The sequence below is a fragment of the Canis lupus genome, chromosome 9 (assembly GCF_048164855.1).
Source record: "Canis lupus baileyi chromosome 9, mCanLup2.hap1, whole genome shotgun sequence".
Classification (NCBI taxonomy): domain Eukaryota; kingdom Metazoa; phylum Chordata; class Mammalia; order Carnivora; family Canidae; genus Canis; species Canis lupus.
Genome location: NC_132846.1, coordinates 48,296,516 through 48,314,626, shown reverse-complemented (window position 1 = coordinate 48,314,626; position 18,111 = coordinate 48,296,516). Strand labels below are relative to the sequence as shown.

The 18,111-nt window shown below is 42.5% G+C and overlaps 2 protein-coding genes across 13 annotated transcripts in view; one reads left to right on the top strand and one right to left on the bottom strand.

Moving 5' to 3' along the window:
* The window catches only part of HEATR4 (HEAT repeat containing 4), a 61,093-nt gene that overhangs the window by 10,504 nt on the left and 32,478 nt on the right, over positions 1-18,111 (top strand). For 8 of the 9 annotated variants that reach the window (XR_012036889.1, XR_012036888.1, XM_072839260.1 and 5 more), the window contains 8 exons: positions 4,860-5,060; positions 6,329-6,472; positions 10,321-10,503; positions 12,238-12,398; positions 13,028-13,132; positions 15,268-15,386; positions 16,310-16,490; positions 17,474-17,543. Coding sequence is in view for 7 of the 9 variants with exons in the window: in XM_072839260.1 (XP_072695361.1) it covers positions 4,860-5,060; positions 6,329-6,472; positions 10,321-10,503; positions 12,238-12,398; positions 13,028-13,132; positions 15,268-15,386; positions 16,310-16,490; positions 17,474-17,543 (1,164 nt within the window). In the remaining 2 variants the exon portion in view is untranslated. The remainder of the gene's footprint in view (positions 1-4,859; positions 5,061-6,328; positions 6,473-10,320; positions 10,504-12,237; positions 12,399-13,027; positions 13,133-15,267; positions 15,387-16,309; positions 16,491-17,473; positions 17,544-18,111) is intronic. The other variant, XM_072839259.1, reaches the window with a different exon arrangement.
* Positions 1-18,111, bottom strand: part of RIOX1 (ribosomal oxygenase 1) — a 36,970-nt gene that overhangs the window by 12,089 nt on the left and 6,770 nt on the right. The gene's annotated exons all lie outside the window — the stretch shown is intronic.

The window sequence follows — 18,111 nt, the reverse complement described above, 5'->3', positions numbered from 1 at the left end:
TCAGATCAAATTTAGGTTAGGTGTAACCATGAGATTTAGGGCTGGTAATTACCAATGAGACAAGTCCCATCTCTTTTTCCAGGAAAAGTACATCAGACCCTTGATCCTTGTCCCTTTGGGCTAGTTCTATCCTCCCATTCCATTCTCAGGCCATACCTGCCACAGGTACTAGGGTCATCCTCTGTTCTAAATTTCTGTTTCATAACTATATCATCTTAATTCTGTAAGAGAGATAAAGGGAAGGGAGGGGGGGAAAAGATGGAGGGAAGGAAGATGGCCAAGAAATGAGCTTATAAAACAAAAAGTGCCCACTCTCCAAGAGACTATGCTTCCATGTTCCATGACTTTTCTTTGCAGGGTCATTGTTCCAGTGGGCCCTCTGGTGTGCAGAAACTAATGGTAGTCGTGGAGAAAGCACCCTAGCAAAGTCTTGGATTGGGTCTAGGCAAGTCACCTTCTAGGGCTTCTGCTGCTTCATTAGGGCTGAGACACTAATCATTCCTATGGCAAGGCACTTCGGGAATACTTGTTGATTTTGTGACATTTATTGATACTTAGGTGATCTTGTGAATGCATTTTTTAAACCATTAAGTGCTCAAACTCAAGGAATTATTAGTATACCACCTTCCCCACAAGGCAACTGTACTGCATATGTCCTCCCCTCTGAGAATAGGCAAATCCACAATGACACAAGGTTCTCACTGGGGGAAGAGAGGGATTGGCACAGGGTTTCTTTTTGGGGTGATAAAAATATCCTAAAATTAAGACACTGCAATAATTGTACAACTCTGAATATGCTAAAAACCACTGAATTGTATACATTTTTAAAGGATGAATTTTATATGTGAATTCTACCTCACAAGGTGCTACCCACCCTCCCACCCCAGGCTGAATTCAGATGCCTCACCACCTGTCTCACTGGCTTCACAGACACTTTTCCACCAGTGTGCTAGATGCCTCCCTCTTTTCTCCAGAACAAAGAACATATAACAAACATAAGCTGTAGAATCTTTCCCAAACTTTTTAATTTTTTAAAAGATTTTATTTATTCATTTGAGAGAGAACCACGAGTGGCGGGGAGGAGAGGGAGAAACAGACTTGATCCCAGGTGGAGTTCAATCGCAGGAACCAGAGATCACGACGTGAGCTGAAGGTAGATGCCTAACTGACTGAGCCACGCAGGTGCCCCCAACTTTTTTTAAATTAATTTATATTTTTAAAATATTTTATTTATTTATTTATTTATTTATTTATTTATTTATTTATTTATTTATTTATTTATTTATTCATGAGAGACACACACACACACACACACAGAGGCAGAGATACAGGCAGAGGGAGTAGTAGGCTCCATGCAGGAAGCCTGATGTGGGACTCAATCCTGGGACTCCGGTATCACGCCCTGAGCTAAAGGCAGACCCTCAACCACTAAGCCACCCAGGGATGCCCCAAACTTATTTATTTTTATTTTTAAAGATTTTATTTACTCATGAGACACACACACAGAGAGAGAAGCAGACATAGGCAGAGGGAGAAACAGGCTCCATGCAGGGAGCCTAATGTGGGACTCGATCCTGGGACTCCAGGATCATGCCCTGAGCCGAAGGCAGATGCTTAATAAGCTGAGCCACCCAGGCATCCCCAAACTTCTTTTTAAAATAGTATTTGAGGGACGCCTGGGTAGATCAGTGGTTGAGCATCTGCATTTGGCTCAAGGCATGATACCTGGGGTCCAGGTTCAAGTCCTACATCGGGCTCCCTCCAGGGAGCCCGCTTCTCCCTCTGTCTGTATCTCTGCCTCTCTCATAAGTAAATAAATACAATCTATAAATAGATAAGTAGACAGATAGATAGATGATAGAATTTGAAATTGGGGGTGCCTAGCTGGCTCAGTTGGAATATATGACTTGATCTCAGGGTTAGGAGTTCAAGCCCCACGTTGGATGTGGAGCTTAATTAAAAAATAATAATAAATAGGGGCACCTGTGTCTCGGTTGGTTAAGCATCTGCCTTCAGCTCAAGTCTGATCCCGGGGTCCTGGGATGGAGCCCCATGTCAGGCTCTCTGCTCAGTGAGGAGTCTGCTTCTCCCTGTCCCTCTGCTCCTCCCCGTTTGTGCTCTCTTCTCTCTGTCAAATAAATAAATATATAATCTTTAAAAAATAAGTAAATATTTGAAAGTGATCTGGGAGATATAAAGTCAGAATAGTAACATAGAAACACCTTCTTATAACTACTTCATTCATTGTCTCATCCCAGGAAATACCAGGTGTGAAAGAACCTAAAAAGGAAGAAAAAAAAGGAGGAAAATTCCTGGAGTTAGGAGGTGTGGGTGAAATTTTTTTTTTTTTTTTACTCTCCATTTTGATTGAATTGGAAAACTTAGGTGATAATTTCTTTAAGATGATGAAAATTGTTAAGGCACAAAGTGTACTTCTTACTTTTTAAGCCTTAATTTCCCCCAAGCTGTGATATAAAACTCTTTAGCGTACCCAGATCATGACAGTTTGAACTAAGCACAGGTCTTATGGTGCAGAGTCAAAGGCACCATTTGTTTCTGTCGACAAAATATTCTGTGCCTTTTATCCTAGAGGAAGCCAAAGGGTTGTCTGTGTGCTCCCTTCAGGGGACTTTTAATGTGGAATGTGGTTACTGGATGTGTTCTACCTGCCTAGGACTCAAAGGACCGAACATAAAATTAATGTTGGCAGTTGTGCATGTTTATTCCCACACAGGTTAAATACCAGAGATTCAAAGCTTTCTTACCACATCCTTTTTAACTCCCTGAGCAGGGGGATACAGGAGGAAAAGGACTAGACTACTACAACCACTTCTCAATTCCGTGGGGGGGATTTCAAGCAGGCTAAGAGGAGAGATATGGGGGAGTTTCACAGTATCAGCTCACTGGGAACGTCCGGAGGTGGTTCTACTGCTGCAACTGCACACTCTATACTGCAAAGGAAGCCAGACCTCAGCAGGGTGACAATTCTCCCAGCATGACCAAGCTGGGGGGAGAACCACTGGAGGGTATGCTTGTATGGCTTCTGAGCTAAACTGCACTGGAGTCTCACAAGAGAAGAAAGAAATGGTATTGCCTTCTTTGCTCAAAGAAAAGAATGGATTCAGAACAAATCTAAACATGTTAGAATGAAATCTTGGAAGAAACACAAATCTTGCAGCCTAGGTGGCTCAGTGGTTTAGCGCCGCCTTCAGCCCAGGGTGTGATCCAGGAGACCCAGGATCGAGTCCCACGTCAGGCTCCCTGCATGGAGGCTGCTTCTCCCTCTGCCTGTGTCAGTGCCTCTCCCTCTCTCTCTCTCTGTGTTCCTCATGAATAAATAAAATCTTAAAAAAAAAAAAAAAGAAACACAAATCTTTCTTTTTTAAGATTTTATTTATTTATGAGAGACAGAGAGAGAGGCAGAGACACAGGCAGAGAGAGAAGCAGTCTCCCTGCAGGGAGCCCAATGTGGGACTCGATCCCAGGACCCTGGGATCATGACCTGAGCTGAAGGCAGATGCTCAACCACTGAGCCACCCAGGTGCCCCAGAAACACAAATCTTTGATAGTGACAGATTAGAGCATTAGACTGATAAGCAATATAGCAAGCAGATCATGAATTTGGTAATTTGGAAATGTTTTTGTATCTTTTGCCTTTTGCACACAACCACTCTTCTTAGAAAGAGGCTTTCTGAATCTGATACCAGGGATATCACAAAGTCTAGAAAACTATAACTGTTTTTTATAGAACAACTATAACTGTATTTTTATAATACGTTCTTCTGTCCTCAAATCTCCAGCTGTTGTCATAATGAGGAAAAACTCACAGATGCTAAAATCTTCTAAACTTAGCAGCTTGTAGCAGTATTCCTCCTCTCAAATTAAAAACATTAAAAATAAAAATAAAAAGGTCAGCACCTGTTTGGCTCATTAAAAACATTAAAAATAGGGGATCCCTGGGTGGCGCAGCGGTTTGGCGCCTGCCTTTGGCCCAGGGCGCGATCCTGGAGACCCGGGATCGAATCCCACATCGGGCTCCCGGTGCATGGAGCCTGCTTCTCCCTCTGCCTGTGTCTCTGCCTCTCTCTCTCTCACTGTGTGCCTATCATAAATAAATAAAAAAAAAATTTTAAAAACATTAAAAATAAACATAAAAATGTCAGCACCTGGTTGGTTCAATCAGAACATGCGACTCTTGATCTTGGTGTCATGAGTTTGAGCCCCATATTGGCTGTAGAAATTACTTACAAATAAATAAGTAAACTTAAAAAAAAAAAGATTATTTTAGAGAGAGAGAAAGCACATGAGCAGCAGGAAGAGCAGAGGGAGAAGGAGAGAGAATCCTCAAGCAGACTCCCTGCTGAGCATGGAGCCCAATGTGGGGCTTGACCCCAGGACCCTGAGATCAGAACGTGAGCTGAAATCAAGAGTCAGACACTTAACTGACTGAGCCACCCAGGTACCCCAATAAATATATAAACTTAAAAAAAAAAAGGAAGAAATCCTAATAAACTAGGAATGGACAATTATACTCTAAATTGCAATATATCGGATACTGAATTTTGAGCAAAACCTTATTACATATAAACAAATTTTCTTCCTAAAGATTAAATGTATGAAAATTTTTGTATATATCTCAATCCCCCCCCCCCCCGCCCCATCATGGCTTTATCATGTCTCATTAGGACCTTTCCTAACTCCCTGTGGGACTTGTACTTAGTTCCTTGTATAATCATGGGAAAGTTTGTTTTCAAGTATTGTTTGCCTTGGTGTTGGTCAGGAGCAGGATGTAATGCTAGCTGGGAACACAGGGCCTAGGGCAGTGGGGTAAGACTATCTCACACTGTCCCGCTGCACAGCCTACAGGCCTGTGAAAGGAGCCCCACGCTGGACGGCTCTGCCCACCCCAGCCAAGGATCTGCTGTTCCAGCTGAGTGAGAAGGATGCCAGTAAGACCAGAAGACTGAAGAAGCAGGAAGAATCACTGAAGGAGGATGGGACTTGGGAACTGGGGGCCCTGCAGAGGATGCTGGAGGAATGGAAGACTGCCTGGGCTCTGAGTGAGTGAAGGGGCCAGGGTGGAGCCGGAGACATTGGTATACATTGGAGGGAGGAGGGGCTCACCTTGGATTAGTGTTTCTCTATGAAAATCCATCCCTTTCTTTCAAAACATACAAATCTGGTTGCGTCATCAAAGGGTCACTAGAGAAGAGCCTTTCACATCATGATAGTTGATGCATCTGGAGGTCTTTTTGCACAGGCAGGTTTTACATCAGGGATTTGTATATAGGCGCTACACTGAGGATTCTTCCTAGACAGGGACTCAGTCTTACAACCCCTGAGATTTTACCCTCAATAAATGATGCATCAAGGGAGGGATGAAACATGCTGTCCAAGCAAGGGAAATGTAGTGATCAAAAGGAATTGTAGTTGGCTGTGGTATAAACAATGCCTCTCCAAAATTCCTATGTGGAGTTGGGATTCTCATATATACACTCTGCCTTTGGCAATATGGGAGTAGAAGGCTGAATGCTTGGGGCAGAGTGAGGGGGACAATTGTCCAAAGCTATAAGATCCGAGGACTCAGGGCTGCTGGCTTGTAGAACAGGAGACTAGTTTAATTAGTACAGGACAATCCATTACATATATGAGATCAGGTAAACAAAAAAGGGTTGAAAGATTTTCTGAGTAAAACCTTCTAGTAGGAACTCTGAAATAAGAGCTTGACACCTACAAAGAGAGAAGTTAGTAATGAAATGAGAAGACCTTGAAAGCCAGATGGAAGAGACCTCAAAGGCAACCTAACGATAACCACAGTTGTTAACAGTTGAGTCCTTGCTATCTTGCCATTTTGTTAAATACTTTGTCTAGTTATCTAGTTAACTCATTTAATACTCTAACTAAATATGGTAGGTTCTAAGACCATTCCTATTTTATAAATGAGCAGTACTAAGCTCAGAGAGGTTAACTAACTTATCCAAGGTCACACAGCTAATAACTGTGATTCCAAACCAAGTATGTTTGACAACAAACTACCCTTAATCACTGTTTTATCACACACATACACACCCCTTTTATTTTCCAGATGGTAACAATGAAGAGTTATTTAAGCAAAGAGAGACTAAGATAGGACTGGGAGGGGGGAGGTGTCTGGGAACTAACCAACAGGGTACATGGATTTTCAGAGAAATAACTTCCCAAAGGACCCCATTTCTCTGGGGCCCTTTACTCTTCTGAGCTAATGTTCTGCTTGAATTGTGCTAGGAGGAAGGAGACTATCTAACTCTAATCAAATGGTTTTCTTCTCATTTCACTCCCTGCGGCAAAGTCATTGAGTGGCATCATGAGACAATAGAGGGCCTGATGCGGGGCTTGGTGGACATGCATGATGATGTTCGGATCCAAGCCATCATCACATGTGCCACAGCTGCTTTAGAACAGCCCTGGAATGCCACCAGCCAGGGGGACTCAGGTGAGATCCTGAACTTAACTGCTTGAGAAGATAAGCAACTTACACAGCCATAGACAATGATAACTGATGTGGACCTTCGAGCTTATCCAAGATTTTTTTTTTTTTTTTTTACAAACATGGAAACCAAGGCCCAGAGACTAGTTGGAATATACACAGCTTATTAACAATAGAGATGAAATTAAAATTCCTGACTTCTAGTCCAGTGCTTTTTGCACTATATTTCATTACCTTTCGTTTGCCCAGCAGCTTCAAGCAAATTTGCATTGTTCCACCCTGAGAGATCCCATTTGTAAAAGACCAAAGTAATATACAGTGTGTACACAATATATATATATCTATACACACACACTTTTTTCCCTTCTAGTTTAGCCCTTCTTTTGACAGCACACCTGAAACTCAAACTTAACTAATCACCCTGACCATAGACTCCTACCCAAGCTCCAAACTTCAATCAGTAGCCCCACCACAATCCATCTAGTTTCTGAGTCAGGGCCCTGAGTCATCCTAGACAAACCTTCCTCTTCCCATAACCAAATAGATTCTACTGATTCTGTTTCCCTCTTTATGTATTCATCAGTCAACAGAGGAATATAAAAAGGAATAATTCTCTTCTCCTAAAATTCCCAGTCCCACCCATGCCACTCCCCAGGGTAACCAATGTTTAGTTTGGCATTTTACATCTTTCTTGATGCTTTTGGAAATATAAGCCAACGTACATGTAGACTTTTCTACTTATTATAAAAATGTGTTGAATTTTATCAGCCATTTTCTAGTTTTTCCCTTTAATTTGTGGATATGAATTTGTTGCTAATTTCTTAGAATCTAATAGATCATGATATATTACTCTTTTATTATTCCACTGTGATTTGTTGATATTTTAGAATATTCTACTACATTTCTAAGTGAAATGAGTTTATTTTTGTTAAGTTTTAGTTTTTGCTAACTTTACAAAATGAACTTAAGGACTTAGCCATTTTTTTCTAATAATCTTTAGAAATGTCAATAGCTTTTTTGTTTTTTTTTACTAGCAGTAAGTAGTTAAAAAGGAAAATTTCCCATCTACAGCTGTAATCTGAGTTTAACAAGATACAGGACCCAAATGATAGAAGCTATCCAAGTACTATTAAAAGAACATAAAACCAACTGACTTTTTTCTCAAATGCCCTCAGATACCACCTTTTATGTGAATCCTGGGCTGATGCTTTTCCCCTCTCTGCTGCCAGTAGCACCCTAACATTATTCTGCCCTTATATCACTCTATCCTAATTGTCATGTACTTTTCTGCCATTCCTACTAGACAAGAAACTCCCTAATGGCAGGGACTAATTTTACTTCTACAAACTTGTCACGTTTTTAAAGCTTCATTTATTTCTTAGCTACTGAGTTCGAGACATGTGTATTTTTGCTACAAGTTTTCAAATCTGCTGCCCCGTCTGCTAGAAAACTCTTCATTTCTCTTTACCGGATTAACTTCTATTAACTTCAGTTATCAGCTATCACCTCCTCTGAATTTTCCTGGCCCCAACACCTAGACTTGGTTCATTGTCCCCGCTATGTGCTTCCACACATATACATTTTTTTTCCTTTTACATTAAGTTCTACACCCAACGTGGGGCTTGAACTCATGACCCTGAGATCAAGAGTCACTTGTCTCCAGACCGAGCCAGCCAGGTGCTCCCCCCCCATATACATTTTATTCCCCCCTATACATTTTTTATTTATTTTTATTTTTTTTAGATTATTTATTTATTCATAGAGAGAGGCAGAGACACAGGCAGAGGGAGAAGCAGGCTCCATGCAGGGAGCCCGACGTGGGACTCGATCCGGGGTCTCCAGAATCACACCCCAGGCTGCAGGCGGCGCCAAACCGCTGTGCCACCAGGGCTGCCCTATATTTTTTATTATAACTGCTTATTCCCCTGAGTATCAAATGGATGGTGTATTTGGGGTGCCTGGCACAGAGAAAACCTTCAGTAGGTAGCAACAGTAGGTAGGTATTATAATCTTATCCCCAGGTCTTCACATACAAAGAATTCTTGTCTGCCCCCGAAATTATGCCTTCCATGTGCTCCCTTTCACATCTCTTCAGTGTCTAGATTTTGACTTGTCTTTGTCTTGTTTCTTCCCCATACCTTCCCCAAGAAAACTACCTTACTCATTATTTCTTGAAATACTTGTTTGACTTCTACATATTCCCATAAAATATCCCTATTCCCATCTAGCCTGTTCTTAGCAAATGGCATAGCAGCTCACAACAGTAAGATAGGCAGATTAGAAATCCTAAAAAATTAGTCACAGGATCCAGCTCTGCCACTACTTGGGAAGTCAGCCTGAGCTTCAAATTCTTTATCTCTCTAATGAGAATAATTGTGGACAAAAGGTGAACAGACCCTTTCCCCTTCTACTTGAGAATTTGAGCTTTAGTTAAAATGCCTACCTGTTGCCCTGATAAGGACAGGAACAGGAACTATCGGCAACATGCTTATGATAAACATGAACTCTGTTAAATTGCATCTGGACTGGGAAAACTGTAGGGAAATAGAAATGCCTCAAGGAGATGCCATCCCGGGATCCCTGGGTGGCTCAGCGGTTTGGTCCCTGCCTTTGGCCCAGGGCGTGATCCTGGAGACCTGGGATCGAGTCCCATGTCGGGCTCCCTGCGTGGGGCCTGCTCCTCCCTCTGCCTGAGTCTCTGCATCTTTCTCTTTGTGTCTCTCATGAATAAATAAATAAAATCTTAAGTAAAAAAAAATAAAAAATAAAAAGAGACGCCGTCCCTTGAACTTCCAGGAATGCAGTGACTTCAAAGAGGCAGGCCCTATGTGGGCCCTGGGACTAGATCTATGGACTTGTTATACAATATACTCATTCCTGTGGGACATAGCATGTGTCCCCAGAAGGCTCTGTGGAACACTAATTGCCTTGAGAACTCTTGTCAAAAGGAACACTAGATGCTGCCCTGTTGGCAAACTGTGCTCGCATCTTAGATCCTTCTGAAGATCGGTGCTTTGTGTGGTCTGTGAATCTTGTGAGTCTGTTTCAATCTAAAAAGACTCCTGGGCTGAGTGAAGTAAGTCAGTCGGAGAAGGACAAACATTATATGTTCTCATTCATTTGGGGAATATAAATAATAGTGAAAGGGAAAATAAGGGAAGGGAGAAGAAATGTGTGGGAAATATCAGAAAGGGAGACAGAACGTAAAGACTGCTAACTCTGGGAAACGAACTAGGGGCGGTAGAAGGGGAGGAGGGCGGGGGGTGGGAGTGAATGGGTGACGGGCACTGGGTGTTATTCTGTATGTTAGTAAATTGAACACCAATAAAAAAAAAATGAAAGTAAAAAAATAAAAATAAAAATAATAAAAAAAAAAATAAAAAGACTCCTGGAATGACATATTTCAAGGCAGTTAATACCTGCCTTGCCTACTTCAGTGAGGGCTGGATGACTTAAGATAATGAATATGAAAACACTATAAATGGCAAAGCACCATCTAAGTATAATTGCTATTATTATTAAAAATATAAAAATATATTTGGTAAAGAGGTTGATTTTCACCACTGAAACTAATGATGAAGCTCACCAGTCTAGCTGGAAACCTTCTGTGGCTTCAATCCAGCTCTTTAGATGCCAGGTGATAAAGGATTGGAAAGTGGTGTACACAGCACAGAAGTGAGCCATAAAATAGTGCCCATTGCAGGGGCTCAGCTAAATCGTAATTTTATTAAGTAGCAGTAAGCACCAGCAACTGAGACTAAGGTCAACCACTGTGTGGCTATGGGAAGGAAACTGTCTTTCAGTGAAAATCAAAGAGGCTAGCACCCACTTACCTGGTTCTCTTTTGATTGTAGGCAAGGAGGAGACTGTGAAAGCCCCATCTATCCAGGACTTGCCAGAGGTTCTACAGCCCGCCCTGGAGGCTGCTCTTTGTGACAAAAATGCCAATGTGCGGATGGCAGCGGCAGTATGCCAATATGCCATACAGTCGCATAATCCCCTTGCCCGGGACATCATGCATACTGCCGTTTCAAAGGGTGAGTAACTATCACTTCTGACCTGGGAATATGGCCTAAGGGCAGAACATCTCACCATCAGCATTTCCTAATCCCTTCTACTCCATTATTATGCTCTGTGAAGTCTACATAGGTTTGGGTTTATGTTTGTAAGATATTGCTTCCGGGCAGCCCTGGTGGCTCAGCGGTTTAGCGCCACCTTCAGTCCAGGGCCTGATCCTAGAGACCCGGGATCGAGTCCCATGTCAGGCTCCCTGCATGGAGCCTGCTTCTCCCTCTGCCTGTGTCTCTCATGAATAAATAAATAAAATCTTTAAAAATAAATAAATAAATAAATAAATAAGATATTGCTTCCTAGGTACTTTTACAAGATAGGTACACTGCCACCTAGTGGTACCTAGGCAACTAAGTGTTTCATGGATGCATTTGCTTAGACACCATGCCCTCTTTCACACAAATTTATTTTTTGAGACCACATGCAAGCATGTGAAAGAGAGGTGGAGGGTAGACAGAGGGAGAGGGAGAATCTTAAGCATGCTCCATACCCAGTGTAGAGCCCGATGTGGGGCTTGATCTCACAACCCTGAGATCATAACCTGAGAAGAAATCAAGAGCTGGATGCTTAACTGACTAAGCCACCCCTGTGTCCCACAAATTTACTTTAAAAAAAAAAAAAGTTTGTATATGTATATACATAATCTCTGCACCCAATATGGGGCTCAAACTCACAGCTACAAGATCAAGAGTTGCATATTCTTCTGACTGAGTCAGCCAGGTGCCCCACACATAGATTTATTTATTTATTTATTTTAAGATTTATTTATTTATTCAGAGAGAGAGAGAGAGAGGCAGGGACACAGGCAGAGGAAGAAGCAGGCTCCATGCAGGAAGCCCGACGTGGGACTCGATTCCAGGTCTCCAGGATCACACCCTGGGCTGCAGGAGGCGCCAAACCGCTGTGCCACTGGGGCTGCCCCATACATTTATTTTTAATTAAAAAGATGACATGGGACTCCTGGGTGGCTCAGTAGGCTAAGCGCCTGCCTTCAACTCAGGTCATTATCCCAGGGTCCTGGGACTGAACCCCAACAGGGCTCCCTACTCAGCTGGGAGCCTGCTTCTCCCTTTCCCCGCCCCACCCCCACTCATGCTCTCTCAAATAAATACATAAAATCTTTAATTAAAAAGATGATGTAACAATATTAAAGAATATTTTCTGAAAATTAAAAAAAAATCACCACTGGCATACATCATGCTTCCATCTTTACATGTTTACAGGCATTGTCTACAAACACTGTTGGAGCGTACAAGCACAAAAGCTGCTAGGGTCCCAAGATACCTGAGCACTCTCTGAAAGACTGCTTGCTCCTTCCTCCTGGGGGCAATGGGGAAATGAGCAGACAGGGACAACTGGCTGACTGGATTGGCCTTCTGCATACAGACCATCAATAACTTAATTCATCAGTCTTAAAAAAGCCTCCACTCCAGCCTTCTAAATCCCTAGGGGAAGGAACAACACTCTCTCACCCAGAGAACATAAGGGTCAACTGCTCTTACCCAACAAGAGCCTTTTAGGATTTGACATTTCAGGTTAAGATTTTCAGTCTATATCTAAAACCTTGATATGATCCATTTAAATACAGGCTCTAACTTCTATACTGAGGGGGGGCACAGGGAAGTGAGGTACCAGGCAGGTAACAGCCTTGGGTACCAACCTTAAGGAGGACAATAGCTATTTTTCACCCCACCTGACAGGTAATAGCGTGGACAGCTGGGCTGCCGCTCAGTGCTTGGCTCTAGAAGGTGCTGCCACATACCCTGTGATTAAGAGGATCCTCCAGCAGCTGTTTAATAAGAAGAATGATGACACTGAACGCCACTCTTGTATGCTCCTGAGCCATCTCAGCAGGAAGACAGTATGTTCATTACAGGGCCAGAGAAGGAAACCAAGTTATGGGGAACAACTGAGTCTCTGAGATCAGTTCACATAAGGAATCAAATATGCAGATGGTTGAGTAAGATGATAAGCACAGTTTTTGTGTTGAAGTGTGTGAGTGAACTGAGGTATCGAAGTGTGTATACAGGTAAAAGGGACACCAGCCACCTGAGACAAGATGAGAAAAGTAGGTTGCAGATGGTTTCTGTGTATGCAAGTTGTGATATGTAGAATCTGCTTCTGCCAGAAGTTTACCATTGAAAACTGCACAGACCTACAAGCGTGTTTACTTTCAACAGAAATGTGAAACTCACAATGATGAGGTATATACAAATCATTTTAGGAGTAAAGATAGTTAAGGCCCCAGGAGTTTTCTGTTCAGGTTATGAAATCTGTATTTTGTTCCCTGATTTATGATTCCAAAGTTAGTTGGCTCAGATAGAAGAGTACTCCCTATCTTATAAATCCATTCTTTCTTTGCTAGGGATGGGTCTCTTATGTACTTGTGACACCAATTAGGCTGAATGCCATGTTAGGATATAGCTTCTTCAAGGCTCCAGCATGTCTAAAAGTTATCATGAATATCCACTTACGTTTTCCATTCCTCAGACCTTGATACACACCATGCTTGCTGTGGAGCTAAATAGCTACCAGTGGAAGGACCGGATTGTGGCCTGCCGGGCTCTCTCACAGATGGGGGGAAATGTCAGTTTGGTAAGCCTTCTGTGTTTCCAGGACACAAAGTCTAAGCAAAAGGAGGCTGGGGAGCCCTTCCACTTTTTGCTGCTATTTAGTATCCCATTCTTACCAAGTAGATCTTCGTCTTTACATTCTTAGTACTAACCCAGAATTACCTTCATATGCCAACATTTCTTTCTGACTCAAGACACCTGCGTCTTAGCATGATGGCAGTTCACAAATCGTAACCCACTCACAATAAGCAAAAAACCCAAAACCAAACCAAACCAAACAAACGAAAACCCTAGAATTTAGAAACTTTTATAGTACTTTGACATTGCCTTAACATGAATGTACTGTATAAGTACCACCCAATGACATTCCTCCCCCCATCCTTGAAAACTGGTCCTTCTTCAGGTAAGTTTGAGAAACACTGACTTATCCAACAATCCAACCATACTAGTGTCTATGTTGATTCTTGAGTGTTTAGCACATAAAGTATAAAACACAGTCCCTACTTTAAAAAGATTGACATCACGGTTGGAATAACAATACAAACACAAAGGATTAAAGAATAAGAGATAAACATACAGTACACTCTTAAAACTTTTCAGACAAAGATGAGAATCATCTTTGAGAGAGAGAGAGAGAGAGAGGATGTAGGCCGAACCTATCAGAGTTCTGGGAAGGAGTGTCGAACAACTGGGCAAGACTTAGATGGAGCTGAAGAGTGACTTCCAGGCAGGGGAAACCTTGACCATCATCTGGGCTTTCACTTGATCTGCTTCTTCTTTTTATTCAAATTCAATTAATCAACATATGTATTCTTGGTTTCAGAGATAGAGGGGATTCCTCAGTCTTATATCACACCCAGTGCTCATTACATCACATACCCTCCTTAACACCCATTACCCAGTTAACCCCACCCTACTTTTTGTTCTTATTTTTTAATCATCTTCAGCTGTTCAAATGGGGGTTTCCCCTTCTTCCTCTGTGCCACCGTATCATTTTCTTTTAACACTAACTACCTCCAAAATGGCCCAGAACACTGCCATTCCCATGAGAAGTTAACACCCTCCACCTTTGGATCCTCCCATTTTGAGTGGAAAGGACAAAATCTGATCATTCAGTATAATCACCTGAAGATGTTTTAGTCTGGGTTGATTCTGTCCCAGCTGCCACAGACCCTTCCTCTGAAGTCCTGACCAGCAGCATAGGTATTACCTGGTAGCTTGTGAGAAGGGGAGAATCTCACCTCAGGCTAACTCAGTCAGAATCTGCATTTTAACAATATCTGATTCATTTGCACATTCACCTCCTTAGCACTTGCCACTCAGGACGGCCAACTGAAAGTAAAAAGACATGCAGGGCAGGCAGGGGGCTGACCTGGCAAAGATGAGAACTTTACATCAGGTAGCTGGAATGAAGAAAGGCACCATGTCTATCAGTCCTTCACTCATTCAGTAAGCAGTTTCTGACCACATCCTACATGCTAGGCACTATGCCAGCATTGGGGATGCAAAAATACTAGGTCTTTTCTTGGTAAACGTTATACTAGCTGTAACAGAGGCAACTGTAAAACATCATTGGGATTTCCTATGCTTACAGAGGACAGAAGAGAATTCACAGAGATGCTTTCTGAACAAAATCCTCAAAGAGTACGGAAACATTAGGTACTAGATAAGGGGGGAAAAGAGAGGTTTCAGGCAGGGAGAATAGCTTGGGCACATTTACAACAATCATGAACTACAACTGAAGTAATCTTGGTCTCTTCCCTTCTGAATGAAGTACTAATATATAGGCCAACTGTCCTGGTTCATCCAGGACAGAGGACTTTTAGCACTAAACCCAGGCAAAGGGGATGGGCATCACCCTTAGTGTGGGACCATAAAATTTTAAGGCCCTCAAGTGCAGATTATGTTGGTCCCAACAGAGTATAGCAGCTTAAAGCATAAGCTTAGAAAACAGACAGGGTCTGAGTCCTGGCTCTAGCATTCAACAGGTTAACTTTGGGCAAGTAAACCTATGCCTCCATTTTGTCATCTGTAAATGGTAATCTGCCTCATTGGATTGTTTAGGAGGACTAAGTGATGGGTAAGAACACCTGGCACAGTACCAAGCACAAAATTTACATTCAATAAGTGGCAGCTAATTATTATATTTATTTATAGGATATGAAACATAAGTTAATCCAATTAATGCTGAGTGACTGGAATAAGGAAGTGAGACACGCAGCTGCCCAAGCTCTGGGGCAAATGAACCTTGGGAAAGAGGTGCATAACACCATCAGGTAGGACCTAGTAAACACGAACTCGGTGAAACTTCTCCATTCTTTTTCATATATTTTTAAAAGATTTTATTTGAAAGAGCGAGCATACATGAGTGGGGGGTTGGAGGGGCAGAGGGAGAGGGAGAAGCAGGCTCCCCACTGAGCAGGGAGCCCAACTGGGGCTCAATCCCAGGACCCCGGGATCATGACCTGAGCCAAAGGCAGACACCTAAACAGCTGAGCCACCCATGTGCCCTGAAACTTTTCTATTCTTAAGTATTCAGGGAGCCTGGGATCCAGTCAGCTGGCATCTGTTGAACTTTGCATGCTCATCTGTTGAACTTTGCATGCTCAGCATTGTACTGGGTCCCACTGCAGGATTATTTTAAAAATAAAAAATTATCAGTCCCTACAGACACTAACAATGTGGCTAAGGAAAGAATCAGAGTGCCCACTAGGCGTTAAGTACTGCTTTGAATGTTTTAGAGTTCAAAAGTATGGCATGATTCTGATTATATAGGCAAGACACACTAATGCTTAGTAATTAGTAAGGTCAACATTCATGGAGGATGGATTAGACTATATAGGCAGAGAGAAGGAAAGATATTCCAGGCTGGGAGCTAAATACAAAAATAAGGATGGCACATGTGAGGGCAGTGAAGAGGACTTGACTATAGCAAGAAGTACATTAAAGTTTCCTTTATTTAGTCATTCAATATAGTTTAGTGCCCAGCATATGCTAGTAATAGGGGTTGAAGTAAGAAAGACAGTTGAAATCTCTGTCCAGTGAAACTTAAAACTTATGGGCACATGGCTGACTAGCAAATGGTGGGAATGGATAATGCAGAGCCTACGTTAGTTGGATTTTATTTTGAGGGCACAGTGGTTGTGGTGGGAATGCCAAAAGTTTAAAGAGGGAAAATAAAAAACACTGTGCTTTACAGAGTCAAACTGAGTCAAGGAAATTTCCGGGAACGTGTGGAAGCTCTCTCCCTGATTGGTGGACTCAAGCTCATGACTGCCAGGCTTCTCCCCAGCTTCCTCAACTGCTTCTCTGATGACTTCATGGCAGTTCGCCGGGCAGCCTGTTTAGCAGCAGGTGCCCTACAGATCCGTGATAATATGGTAAGTCAAAGAAACACATTCCCATCTTACCCGATTAACCTGAAGAGGGCATTACCCTGAGCTTCCCTTGTTGTGTATACTACACTCACCATTCTGTGTTTCCACAGAATGAAAGATCTGGAAGGTGAGAGGGTATATAGGCCACATCAATCAGTCAGTTAGGACCACACTGAGCTCTCCCAGGCAGCCCAAACTGAACTCTAGAGCATATCCTTGAATCCCGTTCTCATCTCAGTTACGGGCTTTAGGATCAACTCCAGTGAATGGAGTTATAATCCCCAGTTATTAGAGGAAAACCTGATTGGAGGTGTTCTAAAGAAGCCTGTATGACCACAGAACTGTGGGCTGAGGAAAATCAATCTAGATAGGAGATAATTCAGCTAATACACTATGTGTACAGGCTAGTACTTCAGCTTCCAGCTCAGCTGTCACTAGAATTGATAGAAGCCCATTTTTCAGTAAGAGCACATTTTAGAGATAAGAGGGGTCCCTGTGGGGCAGCCCGGGTAGCTCAGCAGTTTAGCACCGCCTTCAGCCCAGGGGGTGATCCTGGAGACCCGGGATCGAGCCCCACATCGGGCTCCCTGCATGGAGCCTGCTTCTCCCTCTGCCTGTGTCTCTCCCGCTCTCTGTGTCTCTCATGAATAAATAAACAAAATCTTAAAAAAAAATAAAAAAGTCCCTGTCTGGCTCATTCTTGTTTTTTTAAGATTTTTATTTATTTATTCATGAGAGACAGAGGGGGGGGTGGGGGGCAGAGACATAGGCAGAGGGAGAAGCAGGCTCCATGCAGGAAGCCCGATGCGGGACTCGATCCCAGGTCTCCAGGATCATGCCCTGGGCCGAAAGCAAGACGCCTAACTGCTGAGCCACCCAGGCGTCCCTGTCTGGTTCATTCTTTTTTTTTTTTTTTCCCCCTCCCCTGTCTGGTTCATTCTTACTCTGATCCTCTCCACTCAACACTGCTCTTTTATTCATCCCAGGTCCTTGAATGCCTTTTGAATCTGATACAGAGGGATCCTTATTGGAAAATCAAGGCATTTGCCATTCAAGGTAGGACAGGAGTGGCCCCAGCTCTTCACCTCAAACACCTTTCCATATGTTAATATAAATCCCCAGACTTTCTCTAGGAAGGGGGTAGAGTATAGGGAAAGGGATGATACAGAAGTTCTTGCTGAGAAATTGAAGATTATTGTCTTCTTTTTAATTTTCTGTTAAGGATCTGGACTCTAGGTTTGCATCAAACTTAAGGCAAGTTTAAGGGCTGACAAGACAATCCCTGCCAACAGAATTAGTATTAAGTTCTAAGTAGGGATCTGCTATTGGAAACACTTGCTCTGAAGTGTATTGGATACTTTTACTCTGGAAAAGACCAGATTCAAGACTGCTGCAGACTTAAAACCCTGCAACTTTCCTAGAGTTTCTTTTTAAAGACTTTTGGCATTGCTTCTCTCATTGACCATCTTTGCCTTAGGTAAACCTGTTAAGTATCTGTGTCTCCTTTCCCCACTATCTTTTCCTGCGTAGGCTGGTCTTCTGAGTTAGCTGTCCTATATTTCATCCCTAGATACTTAAGAAAATTAATGTATTCTCACATTCTAATGGGCAAGAATAGGATGGA